Source organism: Cucurbita moschata, unplaced genomic scaffold (genome assembly GCF_002738365.1).
Source record: "Cucurbita moschata cultivar Rifu unplaced genomic scaffold, Cmos_1.0 Cmo_Scf00097, whole genome shotgun sequence".
In the NCBI taxonomy this organism is placed as follows: Eukaryota; Viridiplantae; Streptophyta; class Magnoliopsida; order Cucurbitales; family Cucurbitaceae; genus Cucurbita; species Cucurbita moschata.
The window spans coordinates 321,484-337,349 of record NW_019268613.1 but is presented as its reverse complement, the minus strand read 5'-3'; the positions used below and the strand labels follow the sequence as shown (position 1 = coordinate 337,349).

The window sequence follows — 15,866 nt, the reverse complement described above, 5'->3', positions numbered from 1 at the left end:
TTTTTTTTTTTTTTTTTTTTTTTTTTTTTTTTTTTTTTTTTTTTTTTTTTTTTTTTTTTTTTTTTTTTTTTTTTTTTTTTTTGCATGCGTGCAAAAAAAACACTCCTATGGGAGCATCTTTTCGAAACCGCCCTAGAACGCAAGCGAAAACGCGCCATTGTTGCAAAATCGGTGTCCAACCCTCAAATTGAGGCATTCCCCACTACAATGCCAAGAATATTTTTTTCGCATGCGTGCGAAAAAACAACTCCCGAGAAGCAGCATTTCATAACCGCTACAACGCAAGGTCCCAACACAAATAAAATTGAGATAAGTTCCTTAATAAATACAATTTTTAACATAAATAAAATTGTTGCTTAATTGGTCATATTCAACAAAAGTAAATACAAAATTGAGATAAGTTCCTCAATTAAATAAGCTTACAATTTTATACAATCTATTATTTATTTTCAACTATTATTTATAGGTAAAAAAAAAAAAAATCCCACATCTTGAAAGACAATGAATGAATTTATTACAAGAATGAAGGAAAGCAAAGGAGTAGAGATGCTAGTCATCAATGAGGTCCTTCTTTTGGTGTCTATGTTGTTGAACAACCAAAACCGAACCATTGATATTGAAGTCGGAAGAAGCCAAGAGGTCACCGACGGTGCCGAGCTCAGGGCATTCCTCCCAATCACTCATTCCCGTCGTCAACGTCGAGTGACCTCTTCCTCCTTTCCCAACTATGAATAGAGAGTACATGTCTCCTATGTCTCTAAGCTCTTTTACCGTCTCCGTCCCGTTCTTCACTTGCTTCTCGACGTATCCAGCTTGTCCGGTCGACACATGCCTGGCATCGAGTTAGTTTAGTTTAAGTTAAATTACGAAGTTTACGTTTAAGAAGTCGAACCTGTCGTAGAAATCAGCTAGGAAGGCATTATCTGTCTCACTTGAACTGGACCTTAGGCTGGGCAAAGCCATCAAGACCCCTTCATCACTTGATGATGAGGACTCGGTTGATCCCTCCACGTCGTTAATGGTCACTAGTGGAACAAATCTTACAACGGTCAAATTAATCCTTGAATGACTAATCATCCTCCTACTCCATGCCAAAGCCTCCCTATCATCCGACCCACCAAAAAACAATGTGGCCACGTGTTGCACGTGATCCGAGATCAACAAATGCGAGAACGCCAAGAATCCCGTTTGAATCCGATCCACGAGGATCCCAACCGAGCAAGGCGCGTGGCGCAAAATCTTTTGATTGGTGGTTCTGATGCCCTCCTTCCCGCTCTCCATTTTCCCATCAATCCGTTGGTGCTTATGAAATGGAAGAATAACAATCGACACCCTAAGATCCTCCGCAGCATTACAAACATCCTCGTACAATGTCGGAAAACTCGACACAGCTTTCGAGAGTGGCATAAATATTTTTGTGTCCGATATGAATGCATCAATGGCACAATGGATTTCAAGCACGTCATTCCCACCGTACCCCTCATCGTCGCTCAATTCGTCTTGTTCGAGCTCATGGTACGAGAGGTTGGTGCGACGCTTGTGGAGGAGCTCGATCAGGTGAAGGAGAAAGGGAGAGAGGTGGGAGGTATGGCCTCCGCTTAAGGCCGAAAGAAGTGGAAACAACCCTGAGAGGTGTCGAGGCCCATAGGCACATGCTAATGCTCGAAGCTCATGGTTCGGGTCCGTGTGCTCCAACGACGTGTGGGTGTGCGAGAACAACTTGTACTCACGCCGCATTAGCAACGCCACAATAGGGCCCGAGATTATAGTGTTGATTACGATGCTTATTAGGAGGAGGTTGTACGCTCGAGGATTACTCCATGACTGCAACCAAAAGTACACAACTCTACCATGACCATCGTTAGTTTAACAAGTTACATTTATACATACACTCTAAGCTTCCAACAAAGTAAACAATAAAATATTTATTATGCATAATCATCGACTAATCTAATACGATATGACGAACGACAAAAGATAGTGAACATTCAAACAAGACAACGACACGTACCACTTTATTTTGTTTAGCTGTTCCACTTTCTTCCATCACTTGTTCGTGTCAAATTAATCGACGAACATACTACAAACAAAAAAACGTCAAACAAAAAAAGTGAATACATATGTTACTTACCATGAGTGATTTAGAGGCACCACCAATGAGCAAGAGATCAGCATGGCCCTTCAAGTTAAGAACAAACCCTAGAAAAACCCCTTCATTCAATGGGATATTCAAGTAATTGCAAGCCGCCAAAGTGCCACTCATTTTGCTCCCAATACTCAACAAAACCATAATGGCCACAATGATGACATTGCTCAATTTCCAAAGATTATTCCCATCAAATTGGAACCCCACGTACCCAAAATATATTGGCAAAACAAAATTATGCACAGAATAAGTCAATTTGTGCAATAAAGTCCTAGCCGTTTTGCCCTCCTTTGGGAACATCACACCCAAAACAAAGCTACACACAATGCTGTTAAAGGTCTCTAGCTCAATGATCACTGAAGCCGCAATGACAAGGGACAACAAGAAAAAAACCTCCATGTTTTTAAGGTACTTTTGGTTACGGTTACGTTTGTTGAACCAACTGGCTAAGTATTTGTTTAGAACCACGACGCCTGTGATGAAGAGAGTGCAAAATATTCCTCTCCCAAACCCTCGGAATGATCTCAAGGCTACAATTGCATTGAAAAGGGCCAAACATGCCATTTCGTTGATGAGGGCCGACGAGATGGCTAGTTTCCCGACGTCGGATGTTGCGAACTTCAACTCGGCGGCGAGGCGAATGACGATTGGAGACGCGGTGTAGGCTAAAATCAACATGATAATAAAGAAGAAGCCGAATTTGCTGCCTTTTTCTTCGAATTGTTGGTAGAGGAAGAAGGAGACGGCAATACCGAAGACGCTGCCGACGGCGGCGCCTCCACATGCGACGATGCCTGCAACGCGAAGGTTGCGGACGATGTAAGGGAAATCGGTCTCTAAACCGATAAGGAACATGAAGACAATTCGGCTTAGAAATCCGAAGATTTCGTAGTAGTCGGCAGCTGAAGCTTGGAAAAAGACGTCTCGAATTGCTCTGATGTTGGATATTCCGGTCGGACCTAACACCATGCCTGCCTGCAACGTAAACTTTTATTAAGAAAAAACATGTTACAATGTAGTTGTCTCTTAATAACAATAATACCAGAATCTGAGCGATCGGGCCTGGTTGGCCGAAGGCCTTGAGGACGAGATGGAAGAAGTGAGAAAGGACGAGAATGAAGGAGACTTGGACGCCCATCGAGGACAACGGGTTGAACAAGTCCTCTTGGCAAACCATTCTATGAGTTGCATCCATTTTGCTTTTGGTTTGATGGATTGATTGGAGAGAGATTTAATTGGTAATAGTAATGGGTTTTAGGAAAGGGATTGGAAAAAGAAGGAATAAAATTGGAGAAGAGAATGATTGTTAAAATGGCTAAGGAATTTGGGTCTCAACTAATTTTGTGCAATGGAGATGGAGAAAAATAATTGTGGAGAAGGAATTGAAGGATCCGCAATTTTCTCTGCCTTATTGACCTCTTCTCTTTGGCTGTCCTGTCTTTTCCAACCACAATTGACCTAAGCTAATGAAAAACTCAATCTGGTTTGTCTCATACATTTTAATGTAGTATGTAATCACTATCATTGTCCTTTTTAGAATTCAAGAACATTCTAATGCACTTTGGATCGGTCCAAGCCTACCATTAGCCGAATATTGTTCTTTTTGGGCTTCCTCTGTCCAACCAATGTGAGATATCACAATTCGCCCCCACCAACAAAACAACCAATGTGAGATCTCATAATCTGCTTCTATTGAGGAACACCGAACCATTGTGGGATCTCACAGTCCACTCCACCAACAAAACAACATATTCCGCTTCTATTGAGGGACACCGAACCATTGTGGGATCTCACAGTCCACCCCACCAACAAAACAACATATTCCGCTTCTATTGAGGGACACCGAACCATTGTGGGATCTCACAGTCCACCCCACCAACAAAATAACCAATGTGGGATTTCACAATATGCTTCCATTGGGGACCTAGCGTCCTTGCTAACACACCGTTCAATGTCTGACTCTTATACTATTTCTAACGGCTCAACCCACCGCTAAGAAATATTGTCCTTTTTGGACTTTTCCTTCCAGGCTTCCTCTCAAGGTTATAAAACGCGTTTGCTAGGAAGAGGTCTCAACACCTTTTAAGTAATGTTTCATTTCCCTCTCCAACCAATGTGGGATCTCACAAATGAATGAAATTGTGATATGTCACTCGCTACCAAGGCAAAAATATGTAAAAAGTAATGGAATGTTGTTGTAAGTCAATTCCTCATCCACTTACTAGTAGGTTGATGATACAATTGAACTACCATTTATTTTAGCTACTTGATAAAGAGAAAATATAAAAACTTCATGAAATTATGTATTAAAATTTATGATAAACTTTTAAAACAAAGTTTTATTTTAATATGTTTTTAATTTTCCAATTTGATACACAATTCTAAGGTTAACAAAAATGGTAAAATATTGTGCACTTATAATATTTAAAATCAAAGCTTGTTCAAATATTAATCAAATGATTGTCCCACATCGGAAATGCTGCACAAAGACTGCACCAAATGTCAATATAAAATGCCCTGGGATTGACTATAATGTTCATACCTTTCTCGGCCTTTTGGCTAAGATCAAGTGTAGTATCTGTTCTTATCAGTTTAATATCTGATACGTGGGCCATCGGCCCACATGATATTAAATTAATTTCTTCTGGGGGAAGGCCCACCAAGGTAGCTTGCTACCTAGGCCTTCGAGCGTCGCCCTTGCGTTGCACTACTGCATGGGCCTGGCGCACCCATCCAAGCCCAGTTGAATTGGTAGTTAATTTTTGTTTATTTAATAATTTACTTTCAGAAATTGTTGGTTCGATCATTTGGTTATTTAATAAATTCTTAAGGGCAAAAGTTGTCTATATGTTTATTGTAACTACTAAAAGGAAGCGGTCTTGTAAGATTTTACCTTTACTGTAACACTCAATTTAGTTGGATCACTCCATTTAAGCAAATAGAATAAATACTACCACAAACTTTTATATTTCTTTAGTTTAGTTAACCTTTAATATTAAAAAGTAGTGAACCAAATCTAATTAAAAATTTAGTATTATAATTTGTTTCTATTTATACTCTAACCAATAAAATAAATAAATATCTAATAATTTTATTGGGAATCACCCAACTCTAAAAAAAATGGGTTGAGGATCATGTTTATTTAGGTTTATCTCTTTTGATTCTCATTTTCAGTTTGTGTAGCATGTTTACCTTCTGTCTAAGAAATATATAACAAAAAAAAACATTATTTCTATATACATATTTTCAGTTTGTGTAGCATTAAAATAATATATAACAAAAAAATGCTTTAATTCATGTTGACATATTTTTACAAAAAAAAATTCATGTTGACATATTTTACAAAATGTTAGATCCCGGTCTTATCAACAGTCTGTTCTTCTCATCTTCTTAATCAATTTTCTTGTTGGTAAATTCATTAGATTTTGCCAATCACTCCCATGAGAGAAAGGGAGAAAAAAAAAAGCTTATTTTTTCTCTGGATTATTAGATGTAATTCCATATGTTACTAGGTATAAATTAGTCTTTATTCATTTTCTTTCTTTTTTTGTTTTGTCGTTGTTCAGATTGCTCCTTTAATACCCCTGTTTATGCGTTGAGCGTGTTGTCTATTCACTTTGATTTGCACTCTATAACATAGCTTGTCTCACCTCCCAATTCTTTTTGTAGTGTGATTTGTGTATGCTCAATTGTGAAGGTGAGTTTGTAAGGGAGTGATACATCGATTCAAGTGTTGAGTGATAAACACGAGTGAACTACATTTACTATTGAACACCCAGTGAGGGAGAGCTTGTGAGATTTTTTTTTTCTTTTAACTTTCTTTTGTAGCATGGAAAATCCATACGACAATCCTAACATTACTGATCCACGATTGAGAGAAGTACAATAACGAACCATGGAAAGACTAATTCGAGGAATAGAAGAGTTGACAGATCGAATAGGAAGATTGGAAATTCAAAATCAAGCTCGACAGAGGATTCCACTATCTGTGCCCTCAACTGATCAGTATGAGGGCGACAATTCTGATCACATTTTGGAATTAAAAAAAAATAGAATTTCTATTTTTTTTAGATTTGTTGAGAGCTAAGATTTTCTTTGCAAATTCTTTTATTTAGAACTTTATGCTAGAGTCATTCAAGTGGTATTGATCAAACCTCTTGTGGAGTGATTCGAATCACGAGTTTAGAAACAAGTTTTTTTTACTCTTGATCTTGATCATCACAGTAATCCGTTCCATTTTTTCTCTTGGGTTGATTCCATATCAATAATGGTTAAGAGATTGATTATTATTATTAATGTTCCAACAAAAGTTTACTGTGCATCTTCAATAATATGAATAACACTCTAAATAACACGAAATGACCAAGAATTCATAACCTTCATAATTTATGCTAAGGTATACCATCAAGATAACAAGTACTAGGACCATTAAAAAATAGTACAATAAAAATAGTTTTAGAAAATATTGAATGGGAGTTGAACACGTATTTTGAAGATTTTTTTTCTCTTTTTTTTTTCCTTTCAAGAATGACCCATATGTATTTAGTAGTGGTGTAATAATCTACATTTTGAAATATTAAAAAATCTTCCTTGAGGCGGGAGTGGAGCATTCTTTGCGAGATCAGACAAGTACAGGTTTGGATCTAATTGAGAAACGAAATGGAATACTATCCCTCTCTCAGGTTCGTCGATCCTCTCGACCTTTCTTATCTCGTTGCAGTCCCACCTATAGTTATAGTGTCGAAGACACAATCGATACAGACTATTGCTGAAAAAGGTGAATTTTAAAAAATCAATTAGAATGAACTGAATTAAAAAATATATATATATATTAAATATTAAAATTATAGTTTAGTTAAAATATTTTTGGATTTTTTTTGCGGTTGTATGTGCGACCAGAATTAGTACTACGAGGTGTAACATTTCCATCGCAAAGCAAGGTCACTTCTGATTGGAGAGATTTAGCTATCCCACATCGGAAATGACGTGAAAGGCTGCCCCATACGCTGCTATAAAAAACGCCTGAAATGCCTGAACAATTCATACCTTTCTCGGCCTTTTGGCTAAGATCAAGTGTAGTATCTGTTCTTATCAGTTTAATATCTGATACGTGGGCCATCGGCCCACATGATATTAAATTAATTTCTTTTGGGAGAAGGCCCACCAAGGTAGCTTGCTATCTGGGCCTTCGAGCGTCGCCCTTGCTTTGCACTACAGCATGGGCCTGGCGCACCCCTCCGAGCCCAGTTCAATAATTATAATACTCGTAAAAAATCTTCCTCTAGAATTTAAATTTTCACTGTGATAGATGCGTGATTTAATACAGGGGCTTAATTTCTAATTTTCCTTTTTTTTTAGATTAATATTTTATGAACTTGAGTGAGGTCAACGTGGGCGCTCTTTTGGAAATAGTGGGTGGTACCCACCTGCAGCCCACCAGACACGCTCAGCCTGTAAACGCAACCCACGACCCACGATCACTTGCGATCCGTGTGCCTGAGTGACACGACCCGACTTGGTCAGGAACCCATGCGCGTCTCTAGCCTCATTTCACATGTGTGATTCGTGTCTCCCTTGGCTCACTTCAGGGAGCCCTACAATTGCGACCGGGCTTAAACTGTTAGGGTCTAGAAATTTCGTACCTTTTTTACCCTCTTGGAGCTGATTTTGACTCTATTCAAAGGATTTAAGGTTAGTATAATATCATTTTCTCTCTTTTAAGTTAAATTAAGTTAAGAACGGGTGAATATTTATAATAGGGTGAAACACATCCGCATGAGTTGAAATGAACTTTGAGGGACAAAGTCGAGCCAATTTAGCAATTAGATGACAAAGGTCAATTAAGTAAGTGGATCTACTATCGGATTGGTTAGAAGAATAATTGTTTTATGTATGGTGACACTGTCCACAAGACCTATAGTGTCATATGTGTGATGTGCTCGATATGTTTTGATGATATGTTTTGTTATATGATATGTGAAGATATACCAAGTGAGATTAGAATATAAACATGTCATGTTATCCACGATAAATTATGATATGCTATGAAATGTCATAATACACTGTGATAGGATTATGTTGGACCATGATATATCAAGACATGCTATGAAATGTTTTGAAATAAGGAGATTTATGATGCACAACTCCTAAGATATGTTTTAAAAGTTACACTATGAATGAAATAATTTTGTATGATTTTCCGTATGCATATTACCGTGTATAATAGGTGAGAAATGAATGCGGGTTTTCTTGCCTGATTTATTTACAATTGAAAATGTTGGAACCTCATACGTAAATGTATGTTCATGTGCATCGAGATACTTACCCTTTATGATGAATACGGACGTGTACGTTATGAAAAAAATGATTATCATGTCTGTCATGACAGTCGCTATTCCTTCTGAGTGTCCAGCAACAACACCAGAGATGCTAACCCAACCAGCAGGCTAAAGGGGTGTGCGAGCCTGCCTGGTGAGCCCATATTTGCATGTGTGGATCGTGTGTAGAGAAATAAATATGCATCCAATTTGCCAGGACTGGAAAGTCGTCTAAGAGAATACGGTTCTAAATTATAGTCTCATTCATGTTGCAGTATTTGCATTCCCAGATTTCAATAGTGGGGTCACTTGCTACTCTTATATTTCAGGTAAAAGCAAGACACCCCGGTTGACGGCGGCATCGCGTTAAAGACCATAAAACCTATATCAGGGTAGTTGTAGATCTTAAGTGAATCTAGGGCATAGTTTTTCAGTCTTTGGTTTGGTTTTATTTTATTTTACATTGAACATTTTTTGTTGTTTTATTTTAAGACTCTTATGCAAACATATAAGTTCGATGTTTTATGAATTATTTTTAATGAATATTTCTGTATAAAGAGATTATATCATGCATATGGTAGCAACCCTATCTCCCTAGATTATATCATGCATATGGTAGCAACCCGAATCACCTACAGAAAGAAAAAGAAAGAGGCTTTCCTTACCGAATCACAACAACAAATATGGGGAAAGCCTCTTTCTTTTTCTATCTGTAGGTGATTCGAGAGCAGATGCGTCTCTATCTTTGGATTCAGAGTCGATTTTCCTGATTCTGGGTAAGAGGTTTAGTGGGTAATATGCAATGTTAATTATACAGATCACCTCTTTCAGTAGCCTCTTTCTTTCAATAAGTTTTGTGGGTAATATGCTTTATGACGAAAAAATCCCCCTCTTTCTTTCCATAAGTTTTGTGGGTAATAAGCATTATGACGAAAAATTCCCCCTTGCAAAAATATAGGATTGGTCAGAACAAAAACCAGATATGAAAACACTCAATAGCAATAGAGGATCCTTTTCAAAGGGGATAGAGCTTGTGATATCCCGATTATACGAGGCTCCAGCAGCTTGATATCGAGTGTTTGTTGACCGGTTAAGGTCTGGGAACGTGACGTTCTAGCAAATAAGGAAACAAGCTATTTTTCCCTACTCACCTTAGCGATTCACCCAACAAATAGCTGTTGTGTGAAGCTTTCATCCGCTGGCAATACCACTAAGTTGCGGAAACGGCCCACAGTGGATTGTGACTTACTTGCTATGATCCATTGTATTCTCGGATGAGATGGATCACAGACTCAGAGGTAAGGAGTCGTCGTAAGGGCGACCTTATTCGAGGCTAAAACGTCAAAAAACACGAGAAAGCAAGACTTAATAAGCTTTTCGATAACTTACACGAAAATAGCGATTCTACTGTACATGTGTCCAGCAGTCGTATATTTTGTGTTTGAGTATCGAAGAGTCGGGGTCCAATTGTGTGTTTTTCTTCCACATAATAGTGCCTTGAGAAGCCTTACTCGCCCTGCAATAAAGCAGTTACGGAAGGAAATGCCACTAAGCCTTCTGTCTTGGCGCACAGTGGATGGTGCCCTACTAAACTGTTCGTATCTCTGTAAAGTAAGTAAGCAAAAACCTTAACAGAGAGGCCAATGATATTATGGGAAAATGAAGAAAACCATAATATCAAGGTGGGGTACGTGCAGTGTCAGACATAAGGAGTATTTAGCTTTCTTTTGAGCTTCTTATATGGTCAAAAAACACGAGAAAGCAAGACTTAATAAGCTTATCGTCACTCGCCCAGCAATAAAGCTGTCACCGAAGGAAATGCCACTACGCCTTCGGCCTTGGCACTCAGTGGATGGAGCCCTACAAATTGTTCTTCTTCGGATATTATGTTAACAACTACGAAAACCATCACATCCGAAGGGAAGACTTAACAACCCGCGATAGGAGTAAGGTAGTAGCCTATTCACAGTAAAAGGTCAAAAAGCTCAAGATGCAAGACTTAATAAGTTTTTTCCTCACTAACCCTGCAGCCTTATCTCTGCAGTAACCGAAGGAAATGCCACTACGCCTTCGGCATTGGCACTCAGTGGATGGAGCCCTACGGATTGATCATTCCTGATTTATGTTAACAACAACGAAAACCATCCATCAGAAATGAATACGTACCAACCCGCGATAGGAGTATCAGATAATAGCCTATTCACAGTAAAAGGTCAAAAAGCTCAAGATGCAAGACTTAATAAGTTTTTCCTCACTCACCCTGCAGCCTTATCTCTGCAGTAACCGAAGGAAATGCCACTACGCCTTCGGCGTTGGCACTCAGTGGATGGAGCCTTACATGAAAGATTGTGACCCTGATGATATATGTTAACAACGACGTCAACCATCACATCCGAGTTTTACAAAGCAATCTTAGTAAGGAGTTAGGTGGGAGCTTATGAACTGTCTAACGTCAAACCTCAGTATCTCTACGCCGCGCTGCAGCCTTATCTCTGCAGTAAGCGAAGGAATTGCCACTACGCCTTCGGCTTGTGCGCACAGTGGAGGGTGCCTAACCGTAAAGGAGGGTCCAGTCAACGATGATCACACATCAAAACCATCGGTGTCAGAAGGTTAAGGAGTAGGTATAGATTGGTTATAGTTAGATGTTTGTGTTTGTGAGAATGGTGATGTATCTTTTGTGAGTATGATGATAGGTATAGCTATCACGTGTTGACTAGAGTGTCATTTGAGTGTAGTTTGTGTAAGTGTGAACATAGTGTGTATTTGAGTGATATGATTTATGTGTCTGTTGGTGTTTATAGAATTGTATGTCTTTAGAAAGAGTGTATTTATGTTATAGTTATGGGAGAGTAAAGGGTTTTGTGTGCAAAGCTTGTATCCCTATAGGGTATCATTTATTGTGGGGTATTAAGTCTTGAATTAGGATCTATTTTTTATTATTTGTTAGTTGTTTTTCTAATGGGGTTTTTCCAAAAAAAATAAAAATAAAAATAAATAACGTGATTTAGGATTTATTTTTATAATTTTATTATCCTAAAATTAACCCCTCAATCATCTATTATTAATAAATTATGCAGTAACTAAAAATTAACCACTCAATCATCCTCAAGTTACTCTTTTTAGCTATGGATGATTAAAAAAGAGTCAATTTTTTTCCTTTTTTAATGTGAATGACATGACAGCTCAGCATTAGTAAATTGATAAAAAAAAAAAAATCTAAATCATTTATAGCACGTCTACTTTACATAGCTAAATGAATACGGGCATGAATTTCTGAGCACAGATTCTTTGTTGAGTAATTTAAATTCTTCTTTAAAATCCTATTTATTATAAATATCAATCATTCATAAAAATAAATAAATATCAATCATTCATAAAAATAAACTCGGACACGAATTCTATCTTTATGAATAGGAAGTGATAAGAAACCATACAAAAGATCCCGTTGTAATTGAATTCTTTCAATTTTTTTATACACCAAAAGCTCAAAGAACGAAAACCACTCACCTTTTTCCTGCCGGCCAGATCTTATTATGAACCAACACAACAATCCATTGCAAGAACAGGTGAAATTTGCAGAATTTCTAGATAAATTTCCATTTTGTAATCGAGTCCGACACAAAAACTTCTATTTTTTTTTTTTACAAATCCCAAGACCCAAATAATGACTCCACCAATACATCAAATTACTCCATAAAATAACAATCGTCTACTCTTGCCACCAATTTCATTTTACGAATTTAGTCTCTGCTCAAGCAAGGCATTCATATAGATATAACCAATCTTGTACCTGAAAGAGTGATTCCGTCAACAATTCGTATCGGGCATCATTAGCAGGCACATCCACCCGACTGCTGCTGGGATTGTGCAGCACCACTGCCTGAGGACTTCAGGTTAACATCAACCATGTCTTCTTGTTTTGCTGATGAGAGAGTTTCCATTCCCGGCAAAGCTGCAGCGATTTTTCGGAACAGTGCCTGCACAAATTATAGGGATGGCCGTTAGAATACCATAAACGAGTAGGAAGATTTTAACATAATTTTTGTCAAAGAATGGAGTAATCCTAAAACATCTTCGTCAAGTTCCCTAGAGTATATAGCAGATGATTGGTATATATTCAATCTGGAGGTACAGTACAAGTATCAGGCTATCAGAGTATGAATGGTTTACCTTGATATTAAATCCAGCTTTAGCACTTGTTTCGATAAACATGACATTTAGTTCACGGGCTTTGGCTTCTCCTTCCTCTACGGAGACTTGCCTACCAATGCAGCATATGGGAAAATGGTGAAACAACATGCCAAACAAAACTTCTAAGTAATGTGAAAAAACGCAATATTAAATTGAAACCTTTTTCCCTTAGAAAATATAGGAGCAAGAACAGTGGTAGATCACAACATCATGTTCTACTCTTTTTCCACACATTACATATAATAAAAACGTAAGATTATCTGATAATGATATGCCTTAAAACAATATTGCCCAGACTACTGATATACTATTATAACGTTAATATTGCCCAGACTACTGATATACTATTATAACGTTAATATTGCCCAGACTACTGATATACTATAATAACGTTAATCGTCGTCCAAGTTCAATATTAACTAAATGGTTTTTTTAGAGAAAGATCAAACTAGATGAAACTTAGAGCTCAATTTATTTTGAAAGCTATATTCATAAATCGGATAGCACAATGAGTGGTAACAACACACTATTTTTTGAACATCTGACCATTTGAACAATATGGAGGCAAGAACAAACCCTTAAGTTCTAGACATCCCCTTACTTCCGACATAACTAATTACAGATTGGTTGCTGAATAGGCTCATAAGGAGTGTTTGGTTTGAACAATATGGAGATGAGGATTTGAACATCTGACTGTTAGAACGAACCTTTAATGTTTTAACCAATTGGCCTATGCTTAGGGTATCTAAAAAGCCAAAAAGATTTGCAAGCTCTCTATATCACTTCAATATCATTAATATTTTTCTTAGAACTCCAATTCAGGTTTGCATATATTATTCAGAATTGAAACAGCTAAAAAGATAGAACATGCAAACGAAATAAAAATCCACGGTTAACTATTACCTCTTCTCCACAAGGTCCGTTTTGTTCCCAACAAGCACTATAATGACATCACTGCCCCTCTCGGTGCGCACCTCCTCAATCCATTTTGAAGTGTTTACGAAAGTTTGCCGGCCTAAGTAACAACAGGATAAAAACAGTTCAAAATATTCCCTTGACCTCATCATGGCACAGAATTAACTCCACAGCACGTAATCAAGTAACTATATGAGATTAAGGACCAAAAAGGCTTTGGATATCAGATCCCAGATCCACCCCAAGAGTATACAAGATATTTTAGCACAACACCGAAGAATACACATTTTCAATTGGTTTACTTAATTATTCTCATTCAATAGAAAATTTCAGATTCCATACTTGCAACATCAAAAACAATGACAGCGACAGATGAGTCCCTGATATAGCTTGGAATTAGACTTCTGAATCTTTCCTGTCCAGCAGTGTCCCTGAGAAACAAAGCAACATAAAATTTATAAATGTACAGCAAAACCCATTCTTCTGGAAAAGACAAATATGAAAGTTAGTCAATCCAATTAAATAGAATGAGAAGTATCATAAATATACGTGAAAAGAAGTCAAAATTGATACGTTAATTTATAAGAAAATAGAATGAGAAGTATCATAAATATACGTGAAAAGAAGTCAAAATTGATACGTTAATTTATAAGATGTGTCTATCAAAAACAAAGGAAAAATTTGATTAGCGCACCTGTAACATTTTTTTTTTTTTATTTGATGGAAAATATACAGATGGAAAAGATACATTAAACATTGCTTGTTACTTAGTTTCTAGATGATATTATCTATAGAAACTAATTAGTTCCTTCTAGTTGTCTGAAGTTTTTTTATTCTGCAGTTTTCTTATTAACTTCGTGCAGCTTTTTCTGTATCTCCTTTCATCCTCGAGTGGCAGGCACAAAATGAACAGGCCTAGGAGTTAAAGAAAAAATAAGGGTCTCTAATTGGCCATGTTCAGAAAGATAGCACGGTAGTTCTGACTACCCATTTCTGACAATAGTTTTTGTTGGAGATGAGTTTTATTGGAGCTTTTATTTAGAATTCATGGTTGGAAAGAAATAATAGACTCCTTCTAAAGGTTGTTTTCGTTTCATTGATCAAATTATTTTTGGGGCATTGCCCTATTCATATTTGTACAAACCTTTTACTTTTAACATGTGCTTTGAACTTTGTGCCAATTGAAAGACTTTTTTTTCATAACTTCCTTAGCCAGGGTTGTTGAGGCTTTGCTCCTCTATTTTTGTACATTTCATATTTTCAATCTTGTCCATATACATAAATGACGTGATGTGAGACCAAGAACTTTTATCTGAAGAATAAAAACAATTAGTGAGCTTTTCAGAGAAGCAAATATTACTTTCATTAATTCCATTCCATAAAAAACTTGGGCTCCCTCCCTATGAAACCTCCACAACCATATTTAACGAAGAGAATTAATTTTATGCTTGGTTTTTTTCCGATATTAACATTGATTCTGCAGAAGGTGAGAGGCCACATTTCATCCAATAACACTTTCCATTTGATCCTCCCAAAAGAATTTTTTAATATATATCTTCAAATTTCTAACAACTTTATTGGGAATACTATGAAAGCATTAATTGCTGCAAATGAGCACCCCCACCTCTACAGACTGGAGCAGCAAACCAGTTCAATCATTTTTTAGAATTTTCCTCCAAAAAGGAATTCCAAATGCAGACTTTTTGGATTTCCTCCCCCAAGGACTACACCTTTAAATTTATTTTCAAGTTTCAAAGGAGAATAGTTTAAATCTAGGAGGAATAGCTATACTGGATTGTTTGCTTGTTTCCGTTGTTGAAATGTATCATTTATACCATGGACTCAAGCAAATAAATCACATAAGTTCTTCAATTCTCAAGGATAAATAAATCACATGATTTATGTACAACACAAAAATGTGATTGAATTAGAAGAGTAATGTGAATAAGTAAAACCAATAGAAGCAGTCATCTATATATGAACAACCATAAATTTGTAATTTATCTTACCACAACTGCAGTCGAACGGTGCGATCTTCCAGATACATGGTTTTTGAGAGAAAATCAATGCCAATTGTAGCCTGCACAATGGCACATAATTATATATTGCAAGAAGTGAATGTGTGGTATAAATTTGAAACTGAAATTTAGAAAGAACTTTGTATCCAACAAAAGATAAAAAAAGAAGAAAAAAGAAAGAGAGAGAGATAGAACTATATATCTACCATTCATTATCAAAAAGGAAATACAAGAGATGGAAGATAATGCACCCATTTGATCTAGATGTAATTATGA

The 15,866-nt window shown here is 36.9% G+C and overlaps 2 protein-coding genes and 2 non-coding genes across 5 annotated transcripts in view; 2 read left to right on the top strand and 2 right to left on the bottom strand.

Annotated features, from left to right (window-relative positions):
• LOC111439590 (ras-related protein RABH1b-like) overlaps positions 1–15,866 on the bottom strand; it is a 31,613-nt gene that overhangs the window by 14,191 nt on the left and 1,556 nt on the right. The window contains exons 2-7 of one of the 2 annotated variants that reach the window (XR_002709819.1): positions 15,582–15,652; positions 13,915–14,003; positions 13,561–13,672; positions 12,637–12,727; positions 12,259–12,443; positions 1,119–1,128 (exon numbers count right to left, since the gene is read on the bottom strand). Coding sequence is in view for 1 of the 2 variants with exons in the window: in XM_023077202.1 (XP_022932970.1) it covers positions 12,297–12,443; positions 12,637–12,727; positions 13,561–13,672; positions 13,915–14,003; positions 15,582–15,652 (510 nt within the window). In the remaining variant the exon portion in view is untranslated. Of the gene's footprint in view, positions 1–1,118; positions 1,129–11,914; positions 12,444–12,636; positions 12,728–13,560; positions 13,673–13,914; positions 14,004–15,581; positions 15,653–15,866 lie in introns of those variants that run through there. The other variant, XM_023077202.1, reaches the window with a different exon arrangement.
• Positions 550–3,341, bottom strand: LOC111439593 (cation/H(+) antiporter 1-like). The gene is made up of 4 exons (XM_023077204.1): positions 3,189–3,341; positions 2,132–3,121; positions 893–1,824; positions 550–832 (listed from the first exon to the last, which is right to left on the bottom strand). The coding sequence occupies exons 1-4, from the start codon at positions 3,339–3,341 to the stop codon at positions 550–552; spliced, it is 2,358 nt and encodes a 785-aa protein (XP_022932972.1).
• LOC111439610 lies at positions 4,685–4,880 on the top strand. Its single transcript, XR_002709824.1, has one exon. It is a non-coding gene; the product is annotated as a U2 spliceosomal RNA (small nuclear RNA).
• Positions 7,189–7,384, top strand: LOC111439609. The gene has a single exon (XR_002709823.1). It is a non-coding gene; the product is annotated as a U2 spliceosomal RNA (small nuclear RNA).